The following is an 18,583-nucleotide window of genomic DNA, read 5'->3' on the forward strand; positions in this document are numbered from 1 at the left end:
TGGTCTTAACAATATCTCTTTTATCACATTGACAGTTAGTAGTGTAGTAGTAGTCCTGGATGGAAATGATGTATCATTCCATTTCTTTATTTCTACGTTTCGTACTCGCGTTCGAAAAAAATTAGAATCTTTTCGATCAAAGTCCAAGCTTTTACACTTAATTAATGGGATTCTTTGCAATTGTTTCTTTAAATAAAATCAAATCATTGAATTCTTTTCAAGTAGAGTCAATTTTTCTTTTTAAAGTATAGTTTAGTTTTGTATTTTTTTTTTCAAATTCGAGTCCTTTCACTTTTAATTATAAAATAAAGTATAATCTTTTCTCGAAGTAGATATTTTGTTGCGACAATAATGACATTTGTTAAATAATGCATGAACGTTTGTGGGCTACAGCAATTTGCACTCAGTAATGCATGTAAATACCCAAGCATATAGATTTTTAATTAAGAATAATCATACATTTTTTATATAATCCTTAGAGGAAATCAATAATATTTTTTTAATTTTTTTTATATGAATTTAATTTTCATATATATCTCATATCAATCTTCGGCTCATGTCAGTACAGTATTGTGCAGTAAATAATATCAACGCAGCCTTAGCACAAATTGCGAAATAGCTTATATATGGTAATCATTATCATCATTATATCATCATTTTTTGTGTGAGCTGGTTCTGATTATTCTGATAAAAAAAAATCTGCAAGACTTTGCGTACACATCCAGAAATGATATACCAGCATTCAGAAATATAGATGAAATGAAGTTCATAGCAAGTGATAAATCAAATAATATGAAAAACTGCAATTACTACTTTACCGACCTTCGATACAAATGCATTTACCATCTTCATATTGACATTATTGTTTTCATCTAGTATTTATTAATTAAAGTCGATTATATTTTTTTTCCAAATATGCCGATAAATGAATTTACATCAATCTTCTTCCTTGGTAATTTAATCGATTGATAATAGTAGCCGTAATTACTACCTTACCGACTTTCTATGCTACTTTATTTACCATCTGCAAATCGTTTTTATTGTTGTCGATAAAATTGATTTTTAAATATAACTCGTATAGATTTGTTGATCCCTACATTACCATCGCGAATTTTTATTAAACATTTAGTGCATTTCGAAATATTTTGAATCTTATTTATTGATAAGTAAGATTTATGTAGCTGAGATAATGATGGCAATTCTAATTATAAATTATTAATAATTGCAATGGGACATTGATATTTATTACATATATTTTTTTCTATTTATATCTGTGGTTTCGTATTTTTTTGAAAATTATATTTTTCGATTGTTTTAAATAATAATTTAATACAATAACAATTTTATATTATTGCAAATCATACATAGTTACAGGTATAGGATACAACAAGTTGTTGTAGCATCTGTTTTATAGCTATCAAGAGATGTGTTTTAGAGATGTGTTTATCAAAAAAGATGCAACTTAAGTATAGAAATGTGAAACATTTGGTTAATAATTGCATATATGTATTTATTATAAAGGACAGCATATTAGAGATATTTTCTTTTAGAGGTACTTAAGTGGTCTTACCAACACGGTTTTTGCTCGTGAGTCACAGCGATTCTATTTTTTTTTTCCGATTATGTGCCAGTCGCTTAGAAATTTAAGTTATAATATTTTTCGTTTCTCTCACTATCTATAGGATATTTACAGCCAAGAAAACGCCGTGGTTTCCAAGGTAAAGAATAATCTATTGTACATAATTTATGACTGTTTACAATTTTACATTGTCGGAACTGTCAATAGTGTTGATCTTTTATTTTAGTTCTCTTGACCATAACAACATAACGTTTAGTTTAGGTTTTTATCGTTAACATTTTTAAGTTGAAAATAATGACACGTTATTACTTATGCCAGTGGCAATATAGATCTTTTTTTTTTTCTTCTTAATTTAGTAATAAAAGAGTCGTAATTATAATAATTGTGCTTTTGTCAAATTTTATAACTTGGATACTGGTTATCAAATCACATTTTTGGTGATATACGAAAAATAGATAAACACTGTTTATAATTGTTTTTCTTTAACGATGAACACGAAATAACTGAAATACACGATAATACTGATCCAAGATTACGACATCGGTAATTACATTCATACGGGTGATTTTATGTATATATATATATATATATATATATATATATATATATATATATATATATATATTTACATGATAATTCTATCTTAAATGAAGAACTTAAATTAAATTTCTTTTTATAATCGATTTTATTAATCGATTTCTTTTTATAATCGAAAAGAAAATTTGAGATCATACCAATGATATAATTTGCAATAAATTGTTATATATGCAAAAAAATTGTATGATTACGTATATATAATCTTTCGTAATTTGCCAAATCAAGGAAGACTTCAAATGGGTTTTTGTCTCATAATTAGTTTTATCATTCGTTCTAAAGCAAATATAATGGAAGGTTTTGTTTTTTGATGATTTTTGGCTTTTCATTTCATTCATTAATTTTCAGTCACTGTTAAGTTCTTCCACTTTTCAGTTTTCATATTAATTTATATATAATTTATTACATACATTCCAGTGATCTAGCATAATTTAACTTAAATGAATAATGGAGTATTTACAGACTTATATAGAGATTATAGATTGTAACACCCAAGAAAACTAATTGTAATAGCATTATGATTGTATAATTTATAAAGGTACACGTTGCAGTCTTTTATAATTTATTCCTTTTTCATGTGACTAGAAATATTTCGTGTAATATTATTCGAGATACGTGAATTTCTTATAGAATTAAAATCTTTTCTCGATCGAATATTTTTTCATTTTTGTTGTTTTTATTATTTTTTATTTTTTTTTTTTTTATTTTTTTTTTCCATAAGTAATCTATGAGCAAGATTCTTGTCGCAATCCTGAAATCAATTTACGACAAAACTTTTAATCTCGTGGACTTCATTTGATCATGTACATAATATTTTTCTCTTTTAATTACAATAAATAAATTATGCCATTTAAAATAATTATTTCTTTTGCTTTATATCCCTTTATATCTTGTAATAGTTAAAGGGCTAATTTCGTCTCACGTCTTTGATTTTCATTCATAGATTTTAATGGACGTTAATACCATGTACGAAAATTAGTTGTAAAATTAAGAGTTAGAGAGGAATGATTTGACGAAGGACACACTCCAAAGACCTGACGCGTTTACAGTGACTTGGAGAAAAATATTCGAATATTAAGGTATCACCTGAATTCATCCTCATTTTCACTCAATCATAATTTTCACGCATACCTTTGCATCCGAATATTTCTATTAATCTAACGCAAGATATGCAAGTAGAACAAACGTTTAGTTAATTAATTTCTAAGCTAGTTATTCTTTTGTGTCTTGCATTTTACCAATTAAAAAGTCTCACTTTGTTTTCTATATTCCTTTTATTTTTTGTCTTGGAATTAATCGGCGTGAAGTTACATCTTTCATATATTTTATTGTGAGGGATATGAAAGAAACAAAAATTTACGAGTCTTTGAACTAAAATAGTACAGATATTCGTTTCTTTTTTATTTATTTATTTATTTATTTATTTTTTATTTTTTTTTTTATTTTTTTTTCTTTCGTATCGCGTGTCTCAAAAATTGTTTACGTAAAAAGTATCCAAAGCTTTAGAGAATCGTTCATTCTTTTTCGATATCAAAAATTGCTTCCTAATTTTCAATTACGTAGTATATGATAATACATATTATATTTATTATATGTATTAGATTCGCTCCGAATATATCTGCTTTTATATACAGATGCGTGTCAATGTGTATACAATGATGATTATTATGTTCATTATGGATTTAGATAAATGTATAATATATACCTAATCGTAAATTTTTCAATCTCTCGTGAACGATGAAGATATCATAATTTATAAATGAGTGATTCTTCTTGATGCCTGTCGACTTTGGACTTTTAATACTGATCTCAAGATTTTTAAACGTAGCGTAATAATTATCTACTGTATAAATATTTAACAATATTTGGGGAGAGAGGAAGAGAGAAAGAGAATAAAAGAGAGAGAGAGAGAGAGAGAGAGAGAGAGAGAGGTAAGAAATACGTAAAAAAGCAAGAAGCAAACGGAATGTTCTTTCCTTTGGAGTGTCTCCTTAAACTTATACTTATGTTTTTTTCATTTCCATCACTTTCTACATCGTGACATTTAAAACGGATCTCTGTTATCGTATCAACTTATCGCATGAACTTATCACATTGAGTAAATGCAAAACAATATAGAAACTAAAGCAGATGCGAGAAAGTGAAATTGTGAAAAAGTATTAATCAAAAAAATAATGTCAACTTTGCATATATCGTCATTAATACTAAATTTATGTATGTGTATACCTACAGTTATATATATATATATATATATATATATATATATATATAAATATATATATATATATATGAACGCAATTTGCTGTACAGCTTTTGGACGCAGCACAGTGAGATCTTGTTCCCTTTCCTCGTCATACGTCCCATCTAGCTGATCATTTCTTTTTTTTTTTTTTAAAGAAGATCCTTAGCGCACATTATACATATGTATATGTTCTATATCGTAGATTAGTCTATCTGCGTGATCTGGACTATCACGCGTCACGAAAACGTATTGCTCTTTCTCGACGTGGCCCCGAACGGGCCCCTGGGTGACGTCACATTCCGCCAGTATTAGGTAGACCACTTCCAGACACACAAGCACCGCCATCGCTGCTTTGACTGACGCTACTATAACTAACGCTACTAGTCTGTCCGCTCGTTCCCATTCCAGAAACGTACTGAAATCAGAATGAATGTCATTGGTCAATATACTTTCTTTTTTTTTTTCTTTTCGTTCTTCTTTTGATTTTGTTTTTTTTTGTTGTTTTTTTTTTCTTTTTTGTTTTTTTCTTTCTTTTTTTTTTTTCTCTGACAAATTTATCAATAATTAAGTACATATTAGTAGAGTGCACCGATCGTGATGTAAAGGAATAAATGTGTGTATACGTGTGATAAAACATTGCAGGAATTCTTTCATCGAATCGATGAAACGGTCGTGCTTATCATCGTCGATAGAAGAAGAAGAAGAAGAAGAAGAAGAAGTAGAAGAAGAAGAAGAAAAAAAAAACGTAGGAGTGAAAACAAGCTTAATTGTTATTATATTAATTAGAAAAATTAAATGGGAGTATAATTATTTTCAGAAATAATTTCTTGATTCGAGTGATTTAATAATTGTAAACCAAAATATCGGTTGGATTCTGTTTATTCGTTGGCCCATTAAAAATTATTTCTCCCTTTATCGAAGACCGAATTAATGTTATGGACAATGCCGAGTAATTCTCTCTCATCGTTTTAACGATCTATAACAGCTGTATGCCAGTTTGTTTGGATAACAAGTGTCGATTCTGTAATGGGTGAGTGTGCTTCGTATTCGTGTACGCCTTTTCATGCGTATTATATATAGTTAGAAATGTGCCTTCAACATTCTAGTTGAGCTTCTTTCATCTCTTTTATTCGCTGTAATAATAAATACGACGATACGATGCGCGGTGTAAAGAGAATAAAAGAGAGAGATAGAGAGAGAGAGAGAGAGAGAGAGAGAGAGAGAAATCGGTATATATTCAATCTTTGTCAAAGATTTTTGGAACGATCAGAAAGTAATTAAAATTGAAGAAAAATATAATATCGTATTTTTTAACGAAATAATACGAAAGAACTTTTAACTATTGCCATTTGTATTTCTGTCTTATAATTACTTTTGATTAATATACAGAAAATATCAGATATCTAATTATAAATTTATATCTATATATTTATGTATATAATTACAAGTTTCAATAAAAAGAGAAAATCGTATTAACAGGTTTCTAACTAAATTTTCTTATCTAAACCTCTCTCTCTCTCTCTCTCTTTCTCTCTCTTTCTCTTTCTCTCTCTCTTACTGTCTTTGAAAGACTTGTATCGAGTTATTAAAGAGAGAGAGAGAGAGAGAAAGAAAGAGTAAATACGCAAACATACCTACGCACAATAGTTTGAGTTGCGCGCGACTAAGGACGCGCACGCGTGCGCATTAGGATCATTTGTTTTATTACACCTCCTACAAGGCAGAGACGATCGATCGACCCATGCTACTGGTTAACTTAACCACTTTCGGTCCTCGGTGTTCCCTTTAAAGGTCACCACGGATCATTGGCATGTGCTTTACACTTTTATGGCTCGTACTTCGTGGCACTGACTTCTTTTGCACCGATTGACGAAAGAAAGTGAAAAAGAGCCGACTCGCAACGAAAAAAAAAAAACCAGAAAAAAGAAAAATGTCAGAATCGAGCTAATAAAAAACCATTTTCAATGACATCGTAGAGAATAGAGCGCGAAGGGAGAGAGATCCTTTTTATTTAACAAATTATTATTATTATTATTTTTTTTTTTTTTATTAAACAAATGATTTATTTTTAATAATTTAATTTAATTATTCGTTTAAAAATTGAATTATTTATAGAAAGAAAAATTGTTATCAAAATTATGATATATTATCATTGATGAGTCCAAATGCGATAGGAGGAGAAAAAGACTATAGTTGAACTTCGAAAATTTCGAAAATTAGTCGTAATCATTTTTTGCTCGCTCACATTTTCTTTAATCCACTGAATATCATTTGATACGATTGAATTCATTGAATTAATCTCGATTCCTTTCGTATAGTAATCTCGCGATATTCCGCTAATATTTCTTCCATTCGTTAATGAGGTCAACGTATATACGAGACTCATTTTCGGTAATCCGGAGATTAAATAGATTCGGTGTATATCATTGATGAATCATAATACAAGAGATGTTTCGTGACGGTCGAATAACTTGCAAAAGAGGATAAAAATATGCTAGAACGATGAGTAGAATTAATGTATATTCATTTAGTTAATATCATTTCGATACTTTCGTTCGTTCGTTCTTTCTTTTTGAATTTCATCAGGGAGAAGACAGGAATTATAGGAAAAAAGATTGTAGTTAAATATATTAAATAAAGAATTATTGTTAAAATATCGCCACAAATTTAACAGAATTTAAAATAAATCTCTTCTTATTTATTTCCCCACTTTGATAAATTCAAATCATTCACTGGAATAAACGATATTGATGAATTAACGAAGCTCGTGCCCAATGAAAGGCTACAATATGACATTACATTTGAATTATCGATGTTTGTCGTGTATATAAGCACGTATCATTCCTATTCAAAGCTACGAAATCCTGAATAATTTTGACACTCGATTCCCAACATATTTGCTTTTATTGTCAAAGTTACGAAAATATTGGAAGCATCTGGTAAAAGGGCTGCGGTTGAATTTTTTTCATAATATCCTACAAGTATAAAAATTTTTCTTTTATTTTTAATCATTTCTCCAATCTCTTTGAAATACATAGATATACCGTTAAATTATCTCTGACGACGTCATGCAAACGATCGGATTTATCGAACGGAAGGAAAAAAATGGGATATACTTTCGTGTTAATTCAATGAGTGTCCAGGAAGATTTCAAATTACCTACACAGGTTCGCGTACATTATTAAATTAATTTACATGTGCACGTTTTTTTTTTTTCCAATTTCGTTTTATCGATGTGCGAGTGCAATAAAAAATGTATACAGGGTGTTTCATTTAACTCGAGCAGAAAGAAAGTTGGAAAAGTGAAAGAAAGGAGAGAAAATATATATATATATATATATATATATATATATATATATATATGTATATACATATATATGCGCTCGCGCGCATTCCCACACGTGTATGCGTGTACGTGTGCATGTGCGTGTGTGGACGGTTGTTATACATTCACAAATCAACGTACCGAGGTTTTTTGTTTTCTACGGGGTTGGCGACAAGTCTCCTCCATTGAGCGATTCGGTTAACTGGTTAAAAGGCGTGGGTAAGGGTCAGGGTTTAGGGGTCAGTTAAGAAACGATTTACTTGGGTAGGATTTTCATTGGATATGTGGAAAACGCATCGTTTTATGATCGTAGTGCCATTAATATTATCGATTAATTAAAAGCAAACGTTCTCGAAATACTCCGCGACATTCGCGATAATACATATATATACACATATGTTATACTGTGCTTTCTTCTTCTTATTTTTATTAAATAATCATCAAATCTAACCGATGGCAAAACATTAAAGATACACACGTTGACGTTCCGACCACTTAAGCGTCCAAAAGAGCGTTTGCAACGATATAAGATTTTTTCACCAATCGGTGAAAAAAACGTAACATCAAGAGAAGTGAGACACTACTATGAAATGATATTACCGCGCGCATTTTTATTCTTTCTAAATGTATTCGAATTTTCGTAAATATGAATACGAAAAGTGCCCGATTTCGTCTTTCATGTTCGACGAGACATTTCTTATTCGAATTATTATTTGAACATTCGCGTACCGACGACGCCATACTATTCCGTATTGGTTGGAACGGAGAGGGCTTGATATAATGCAGGCGTAGGTACTCGAGGAATTCGACGACTTTCGACGATCGTGTCGCGTCGATATCCCGTCGTTAAATGTAGGTTTGTTCACCCGAATTCTCTCGGCTTCTTCGTATGTGGTGGAGCGAGTAAGCAGAATAGTACCTTCCGGATGAGAATCTCTGAAAAAAAGGGAAGCTACACTTGCTAGGTGTTTCTTCTAGGTGTTCTAGAGACTTTGTTGGATAATTTCTTCCTTTCTTCTCCAGTGATCAGGTTTTCTACGGATATCCGAGCTCAGAGTTACGTCGTCTCGATAAAACATTTAATGTTTTCTTTCAAACGTTATACTTAATATCGATAAATTTGCGAGTCCATTCCAGATGCCCTTTATATATGTTCTTGAAAATGTTTTATAACAAATTATTCATAATAAATTGTTAAAGGAATTGTTTAAGGATATATCGTGAAGAAAAAATAATGAAACATTTTCTCTTTAAAATTATCCTTTGCTTATGTTCTTGAAAATCGTTTAGAATAAATTGTTATTAACAAATTATTTATAATAAATTATTTATAACGAATTGTTAAATAATTGTATTTAAAGATAGACAGAGAAACATTTTCTCTTTAAAATTGATCTTTATATGTGCCTTTGAAAATTGTTTATAACAAATTATTTATAAACAATTGTTAAATAATTGTTATAAATATTGCGAAAAAGGTAGAGAAAAAAAATCTCTACCCTTTAAAATGGTTTTACTATGAAATTTTTATCATTCTTAATTCCAGAGGTATTCCCATTTAAATATTAAATATTTTCGTTGGTTCATTAACCTATATTATTTCATTCACAAAGGTATTGACACACTAACCTACATAAATTCCAGGAATTTATACACTTACGGCGTAGTATTTGTATTATTACTATAAACATATGATTAAGAATTATGAATAGGAATATTTCTTATATGAATAAATATCATTTTCATCGGGAAACTGATCTCTTTTTATTTATTTACTTTAATACTATCTATACTTATCTATTTATTACTTTAATACTATCAGCATAATAAAAACAATTTCGTTGGTATTTCGTAGATGCATGTATTTAAATATCCACGTATTCAATAAATTTTTTAAATCGATTTTTTTGAAACAACATTTCTCATAGTGATTATGTATTTAATTGTATTAATGTAATATGAATTATAGTTATATACAACCAATAACAGATTGTTAGAGGAATGATTACAAAACCTAATGCCATCTTTTTGAATTTACAATAACGAAATCCATCGGATTGGAATAGCAGACAAGAACGACAACCCACTTTACTTCGACAAAAGCTTCTACGAGGCTGAGGTAGACGAGAATGAGGACATTCAACATACACTACTTGCTGTTGCTATTAACTATACAATACGACTATAATGCCTTTTGGATTTTTTGAAATCCTTCTTGTTGATGGTTTACAATTCAAGAGTTTCTTTTCGTCAAATCTGTATTCTTCGATAAGAGCTTTTTAAAAATTTTAAATAAAAAATATGAAAAAGTTGGAAAATATTGTACAATTCACAGAAAAAAAAAAAAAAAGAAAAAAAAGACTGATCGAAACAAGAAATTCAATTTTTCAGAGGATCACGTAAACCTCTTTTTATTTCTTTTCACATCTTCGCGTATTCGATAAGAGATTATGAGCGATAACTTGGACGGTGCTTTTATCGTAAATATCAACTTCACCTGTTGATGTAAATTAATTAAGCTAATAGAAGAAGAACACGATAAATAACTCGAGTGAACAACTCGAATAACTTTGAAAGCGAACTGACGAACTCGTAAGCAAAGCTCGATGATATTCTCTGAATGAGAAAACTTTCATCCAACTATCGATTTCGTCTACCTGTATAATTTGCCATTTACAAGCGGAAAACATTCAACGATAAATAGATACTCGTTTTCGTTTTATCGTTGTAATTGTCGACAAAAAAGAAAGTGAAACATAAAAATCAATTTTTAAATGCTGAAAAGAAGAAAAATTATATATAAGAGAAAACTTGTCGTATTTGAATATATTTTTATAGAAATTTTAAACTCACCTGACTAGGTTTACACCGGAATGCTGGCTGATATCTTCTTCTCATTCGTCTTGGACAACATACGCATAATATCCTTACGAAAGCTCTGAAACAAAAAAGATCATGTTTCTCGATCGCAAAAAATTAAAAAATTATGAGCGTCTGTGAATGATTTTTATTATATTTTTAATTTGTCGCCTGTAAAAAACAATTGTAACGAATATTAATCGGATAACATTGGAGAAAATAAAATGTTCTTTGCTTTTCTGAGTCATTACGATCAACTCTTTATTTTATCTCCGAATAAAAGTAAAGCTGATGGTTGTACTACTTTCGCAAAGGCAAAGACGCGTTGCGCTATGCACGAATCCGTCAGCACTTTGCTGCATGTTATTTTAATGTTAAGATCGCATGACCGAAGCGCATACTTTTTTTCAAGTGCCACGCTCGTTTGTACGATATTTGCATAGAGACCATTATGGTTAGTGTAAAAGTGACACGCGATAGATATCACTTATTTTATCGTTTTAATAGACATTAACAACTCTCTTTCTTTTCTTTTTTCTTTAATTATTTTTTAAAAGTTTAATTGAAAGACGGAAAAATCTGTTTCTTTTTTTCGACGAAATTTGATACAAATATTGTATCAAATTTCGTCGGAAAAAAATATTGTAAATAAGACAAAGATGTTCTATGTAATGATCTAAATAAAAGATTCAATTTTACGATATACCTATACAATTACAATTACAATTCTTGGTATATTCAAGTCGCGTGATCTTCCTCATACATTCGAGTATACTTGTTAAAATAATATTTAGTTAGTTAGGAAAAGAGCGTGATATCAATGATTATTACGTGCAGTTTCGATTAGAACTTTGGATATAATCTGCATTTTGAGAAAGAAAAAAGCAGAAATGAACTACTTCAGTCTCGTTGTAGTTCGCTATTTAATATGACGATGTCTTCAATTGCGATCATAGGAGTGCTGTTTCAAATAGTTTCCTCCATTATGGTGCCAGAGTTTTGGTACGAATTACAAGAGTTGGAGAAGTCGGAAGGAATACAGGAAGGTGATCGTTCCTTAATCATTGCTAATACGATGCAACGATATAATAAGAGTCATCTAAATTCATATTGGACACCTTGCGTCATGAGTTTCTTAAGGGATCATTTGAGATCTTCAATGACGGTTCTTATAGCAAACTCTTCCGAAGATAGATTAGCTGATATAGATTTGCTCGTACGTATATTTCAATCTAACATCGCGATATATACGTTGAACAGTGCCGAAATTTTTAATGAGAACGAAAAGATATCATCCGTAATTATTATCATCGAAAATCTGGAAGATTTAAAAAGAAGAAACTGTAGCCAGTATCTCCAGTTGTGCACTTACGAGTCATGCGAATTTATTGTAATAATAGCATCGAGAATTTTCAAGGACGAAGATAACTTCCTTCAAGAAGCCAATAATATGCAACAGTGGATGTGGTTGGAACGAATTAGTAAAATCATTATTTTAGGGAATATTCAAGATATCGTCTTATTAGCAGCTACTCGATCCTTTAAGCCAAACGAATTGTGTACTCCATCTGCACCGATTCTTTTAAACAAATGTCAGGGAAACATTTGGAAAGGTGAAAGTGAAATTGAAGACTTTCGATTGAACGGTTGTAAACTCATTGTTGGTTATCATGATTATCCGCCTTATTCTTTTGTGAATAACGATACGAGCGATGAGAATATATTAGGATTGGAAGGATTCATGATCGAGGAGATATTGTCTAGTATGAACGGACGATTGATAAGAGAATTAATAACATTGACGGGCAACGAAAGCATTGACAGTGACTTTAAGATGATAACGTATCAAAACGGTATAAAAATCGACTTCCTAATAGGTGGTCGTCTATGGAATCCTGATAAAGATACAGACTTTACGATCGCTTACGACATGGTACCATTAGTTTGGATATTGCCAACTACATCTAACGTATCGCTACGTGGTTTAGTCGCACCATTTGGAAAAACAGTATGGCTAGCCATATTAGGTGTTCTCTTATTAGGAATCATCGTGAAATTTTTCTTGATCAAAAACATATCTTTTCTAGACATTTTAGCATTAGTCCTTGGTGTTTCGGTATTTCGTCAACCAGTAGAAACATCAAGTCGTTTACTGTTCCTTTCATGGGCACTTTTTAGCTTCTTCATAATTCAATATTACCTTGCGTCTTTGTCGGAGCAACTCATTAATGCGTCAAATCTTCAAATAGAGACAATGACGGAATTGTTGTCGTCCGGATTGGAATTGGGTGGAACTTCAAGATACGTGGATTTGTTCAATGATAAAGGTGAAGATAAAGACGACAGTTACGAAGAAAAAGATCTTATTCGGAATATTCATGAAAAATTTCATATATTTTCCTACGATGATTATATTCGTCAGCTTTTGGATCTTTTTAAAGGGAAAAATACAAGTATAGCACTCGTCGTTAAACTAAATGTTTCCGATCATCAATTATTGAATTTACCGACAGCTCACGTCAGCATATTGAAAGAGAATATGGGAACTCATCCTTTAGCTATCTCTACTTGGAAAGGATTTCCATGCTTGAAAAGGATTAATATAAAAATGCAAGAGTTAATAGAGAATGGCATTATAAAATATTGGGCTCGGTTAATCACAATGAATGGGAATTATTTTCATTCGGACGACGAGACAGAATCTGATACCGTTATCGACCTCGAAAGCGTAACTCCCAGTTTTTTATTATTACTTATCGGTTATCTTGTTGGATTTTGCGTTTTTATTATCGAGCTAATAGTTTTTCCAAGCAAATTTCTAGAATGAAGTGAAATACGTATTCATAAACAGGTTTGGAATATATTATTACATATAAAGATTTTTTTTTGTGTTACTCATATAATAAGCAACGCTTCGATATTAAAATATTTCATTGTTAATATAATATGGATATAAATCTAAGTTTTCGTAGATATAATTTTGTGCAAAAGAAATGATGCTCTTTAAATGGTTTTGTAATAACTTTAATAATTATTATATTTATTTATTTATTTATTTATTTATTTTTTTTTTTTTATTCAAGATTAAAGACTAAAAGGTACGACAACGAACGAAATAAAAGGTGTAATCACAAAAATGTGATTGATTTCGAATTTTATTAACTTTAAAACATTTTTAAATGATATTCTTGAAAGATTATCGAATGAAGAGAAGGATTTTTCTCTTGGATCATTGCAAGTGTAATATTACTTAGGTTATAATAAAGTCATCTAGGTTTTTTTAAATAAAGTAATCGCGAAAGCAGGATGCCTTTTTCAAGAGTTTATTAGAAAACTTTCATGTAATTCCATTAAAACTCTTCTTTGAAAAGGAAGATAGAGAGAATTATTATTACGTATACTTAAGATTCGCATATTTTTACTGTAGATCGTTGAAGGAATAAGCAATGTCTATTATCGTCTACTAATTATTCATTAAAAGTGTATGAAATATACATTATTATATATGTCATTTACATTTATAATTCTTTGGTACTTTTAATCTTTTTGTTTCTATAGAAAGTGTCTAATTTCTAAAAATGATATTGGAAAATTTTTACACATTACACTTTTACTTTTATCAAATTTAATTAACATCAAAATAATCATTACACTCAAAGTACGTACTTTTGTATTTACATTAATAATTTTCTTTAATTTTAGTTTTTTTCTTTCTTCCTTATTTTTCTTTCTTTTTTTTCTTTTTAAATGATCTTTCGTTCAAGGAAATATATATATATATATATATATATATATATATATATATATATATATATAAATATGTATATATGCGCTATAATATTTACTATAATATTTTACTATAATATGAAAATAGTTATCCATTGTTGAATCCACCTTGATCACGTCTCACCATTATCACATACAATATCGTCGAAATTAACGGCATCCTGCTTCTACCTTGGGAAAGCCGTGAGATTAATTAACGATCCTGCCATCATCAGTCACTGTCTTAATTCTTGATCGCATAACGAGTACGTGGATGGACTCGGACGAGATGCTATTTACGGATTACGCGGATATACATACCTAGCCATTAGGTAACCATTATAGATGAATTTTCTTATCGTTTGATCTATCGATTTTATCGAACCTTGAAACTAAGAGAAAAAGGGATTACGCATTCTAAGTTAGATATTGTTTTAATAATATCTACGAAATAATATATTTAAAGCAACTTTTATCATTTTCTCTCATTCTAATATAAGATATTTTAATGAGGATATTTCAATGAAGTTTCAAATTTTTTATTTCCTATAAAATTATATTCATAAACGTCGACAAAAGAAAAAAAGATTTAGAACTTTATACTATCGAGGTCGTTTAATATATTTTCCTTTGATCGTTATAAAATCGATTAATCCAAGAATAAAAGTATACCTAAAATCGCGACGATGTTCTCTCTTTTTCTTTCTCGTTGAAGTTACTTTGAATGATTTTTTTTTCTCTCTCTCTCTTTTTTTTTTTTTTTCTTTTTTTTTCTTAGTGGAAACATTTGAATAAAAATAGAAAAATTAAGAAGGATATCAATTCGGTAATACAATATATCGTGCGGTTAAATTAATGCAATAAGAAAAAGAAATAGAAATAAGACGTCGACATGGATAAGGTTAATACTATAACGGACTAACGAGTTTTATTAAGGTTAACGAAGTTACAGGAGCTTGGAAAAGCGTAACACTGTATGCATACATACTAAGACTGAGCTTCGAAGAGAACGAGAGTTTCGGAAGGTATGGGGGGGGAGGGCATGACAGGGAGACAGGGAGGGTGCTGGGTAGAGAAGAGTTGGACGGTTAAAATGCAGTAATCGGAAAGCAAAACGTTATTGCAATAAGCAATACGCAAATTATTTGACTATACCTCTTGTGGATACTTATCCAACTTACAAAAATAATCATAAATAATATTGAAAGAAGTCATTAAAAATGAAAAAAACTAAATGAATTTTGTTAGCTTAGCTATCAGTAATGGTAATGGTTACGTTCTCAAGTACTTTATTTTTTAATTGCACGCATTTATTGCATTCGTCTATAATATTGTATATTATATATATACGTTTACCTAAGTCATGAAAAAAGCATGTGCATATTTTTTTTTTTTTTCAAAGTCAATGGCTCGTTTAAAAGGCACTTGAATTATTTCTACGTTGATCTTTATAATTTCCACGGTTTAGATCATCTAACCTTGTTAACGAGTAATGTACGATTTGTTAAGTCATTCGAATATAGAAAATGACCTTCTGTCATAAATTTTGAATGATGGAATAAAATTTTCCTCTTTACGTATGTCAGCTAATTGAACAATGTTATATATTCAACTATATGGAGAAAGATCTTTGTCATTATTTATAATGTACGTTTATCTTAATTATTACAATCGTCATAGATAAAATCCTTTATGATTAATGTCGTGATTGACAAAGAACAAAATCGATCGGTCAATTTTTTTCAATTACTTTGCCCTGCGATAAAATGATATTTCCAAACTATGAAAGTCAATAACTGAGGAAAAAGAAGATGAAGCATATTGAGTGAAATAACAGGAATCTTTAGATTGAGGAATGATATACCTTATACTCCTTTTTTCGTATAAACGCGTTTTATGACGCTAAGAAAAAAAAAAAAAAAAAAATTATCTCTACGATTTTAAATTAAACTCCTCGAATTTTCTTAGAATTTTATTAGTCATGTCTTTTATAGCTTTACTACGAAAAGAAACGTTATCAATACTTAACAAAATACAGAAAAGTCGAAATCAATAGCATGGAGAAGGAATTTATACCATAATAAATTAATGGCTGCGGATAGTACATAGATATATTATTACACGTAGGTAGATAGGTAGATGTATGCGTATTTCGCTAAACGAGCTATCCTATCTTGTTCAGAGTTTACGTTCTAATGAGAGGGAAACGTGCATCGAACGCATTAACCAGAGGGGCAATCGTCGAAGCGCGTCGAAATTTGCGACATACCAAACGATAAATCAATGTCGATGAAGACCCTTCTACTTCACGAATTTCTCTTAGCAAATTTGAAATCGTAAGAATGATTTCTAGGAATTTTAAATTGAAATAAATGAGAGACGCTTGTTTGAATTCTTTCAAATATTTTCTTATTGCTGCGTTAAAAATTTAATATAACATTGTTTCAAGTTATAACTTATGAAATAAGAGAGAGAGAGAGAGAGAGAGAGAGAGAGAGAGAGAGAGAGAGAGAGAGAGAGAGAGAGAGAGAGAGAGAGTAACATGAATGACCTGATAGTTCGAAAGATTTTCAATTTCAAAGCACGTTCGTTCGTATTCATACGATCTTGCTTGTTACTTAGTTTTTTTTTTTTTTTTTTTTTTTTTTTTTTTTTTTTTTTTTTTTTTTTTTTCTTTTTAATCGTGTATAGAGAAAATATGAAATTTATCCAAAGCAAGAAAATATAATTGAATTAAAACATAAAGGATTTCGATTATTTAAATTAAATTCTTTGAATGAGATTACGTTAACTTCTATTTATTGGATATACTTTTATTTATGTATATTGTACACATACACGTGGTACATATACACGTACAATATCGCAGATTCTATTTTTATGAGCTCTTATAGAGGTAGAATAGAAATAAAATAAATATAAATAAAATCAAGAAAGAAGGATTTATAGAAGCATCATAGAGTTTTTCCAGAGATAAGCTTCGAAAGGTTAATCATGTTAAGTATTACATGATCTATAGAAAATTATGTATATATATATATTTTTTTTTTTTTTCTATATTTCACGAGCGATCTAATTCTAAAATGAAAGAAAAAAAAGTTGGATAATGTCATGAAATAACTCGATGAAAAATTTCAAGAGCTAAATATCAACGTGATCATACTTCCGTTCGAACAAGGCCGTCATATGTATTTACATTGTGACGTAGACGTTACACCGTAATTCAGCATCATTGTGTGCCGTTACAACAGAGTATATTCATCGACAACATTATTCTTTAACGGTGTTACAGGAGATCGATAGAGATCGAGAAAGGGTGGCTTTTATTTTCAACCTTGGTACCGAGGCATATCCGTTCTCCTTCTCTCCTTTTAGCTCGTTTCGCTTCAGAATGTCATCGATCCTGACTATCACGAAAGCGCTTACTTGATAAAGCTCTTTTGTCGAAGGAGAGAGGGAGAAAGAGAGAAAGAGAGAGAGAGAGAGAGAGAGAGAGAGAGAGAGAGAGGGCATGCTATGCCGAAGGGAATTTTCGAGAAAGCTTTCACAAAGCGGCAAAATCGAAGACACAATTGTTCCGACTCTTCATTAATTAAAGACACGTGATTTTCAGAATAATGAAATAAATCGAAAACAAGAGTGTTTTGTTGACATACGACTTTGTATAAAACATTTTTAAAAGAAAATCTTTTAGATAGAAAGATAAAAATTTGTAAATTTCATTCGTAAACTAATTTAAAAATTATATAATATCCATTACTTTCGTAGACTTGTTACTTTTTAACATGACCTCTTATAAACTTTGCATTTATAAAGCAAACATTTTCTATATAGTTTGTTACTCGATCGAAATAGGATTAATCTCGACTTAAGAGTATGCTTTCTTGATTGAGCTCGTTCTATTCACACGATTAATTCAAGCAAAGGCAGAGCTAATCGGATGTGAGAGACTTACCAGTAAAATTATTCAAAATTGAGTTAGTTATCGTTCAGGTACGTTACATTCTCTTCTTACTAGTTTCTTGATCTATCGAATCTTTTAATTCCTTCCTCCTTCTTATAATTATTTTTATTCCTTTTGCTTTCTTCATTCATTATTCCATTAAAAAAAGCTTAGAAATAATCATCGTGTCTTCGATCAAAAGAATAAGAATACGAAGATGAAAATACGTGAGAATAAGAGTTCAATATTCTTGATGATAGACTTCTTCTTTAATCA

General features: G+C 30.0%; 1 protein-coding gene across 13 annotated transcripts in view; it reads right to left on the bottom strand.

Annotated features, from left to right (window-relative positions):
- Window positions 1–1,489: 1,489 nt before the first annotated feature.
- The window catches only part of LOC124955614 (dopamine receptor 2), a 51,319-nt gene continuing 34,225 nt past the window's right edge, over window positions 1,490–18,583 (bottom strand). For 11 of the 13 annotated variants that reach the window (XM_047510280.1, XM_047510277.1, XM_047510283.1 and 8 more), the window contains one exon: window positions 1,490–4,830. In XM_047510280.1, coding sequence (XP_047366236.1) covers window positions 4,578–4,830 — 253 coding nt within the window. In that variant the 3' untranslated portion in view covers window positions 1,490–4,577. Of the gene's footprint in view, window positions 4,831–7,881; window positions 8,677–10,593; window positions 10,679–18,583 lie in introns of all 13 variants that reach the window. The other 2 variants (XR_007102916.1, XM_047510286.1) reach the window with 2 other exon arrangements.

The sequence above is a fragment of the Vespa velutina genome, chromosome 19 (genome assembly GCF_912470025.1).
Source record: "Vespa velutina chromosome 19, iVesVel2.1, whole genome shotgun sequence".
NCBI lineage: Eukaryota > Metazoa > Arthropoda > Insecta > Hymenoptera > Vespidae > Vespa > Vespa velutina.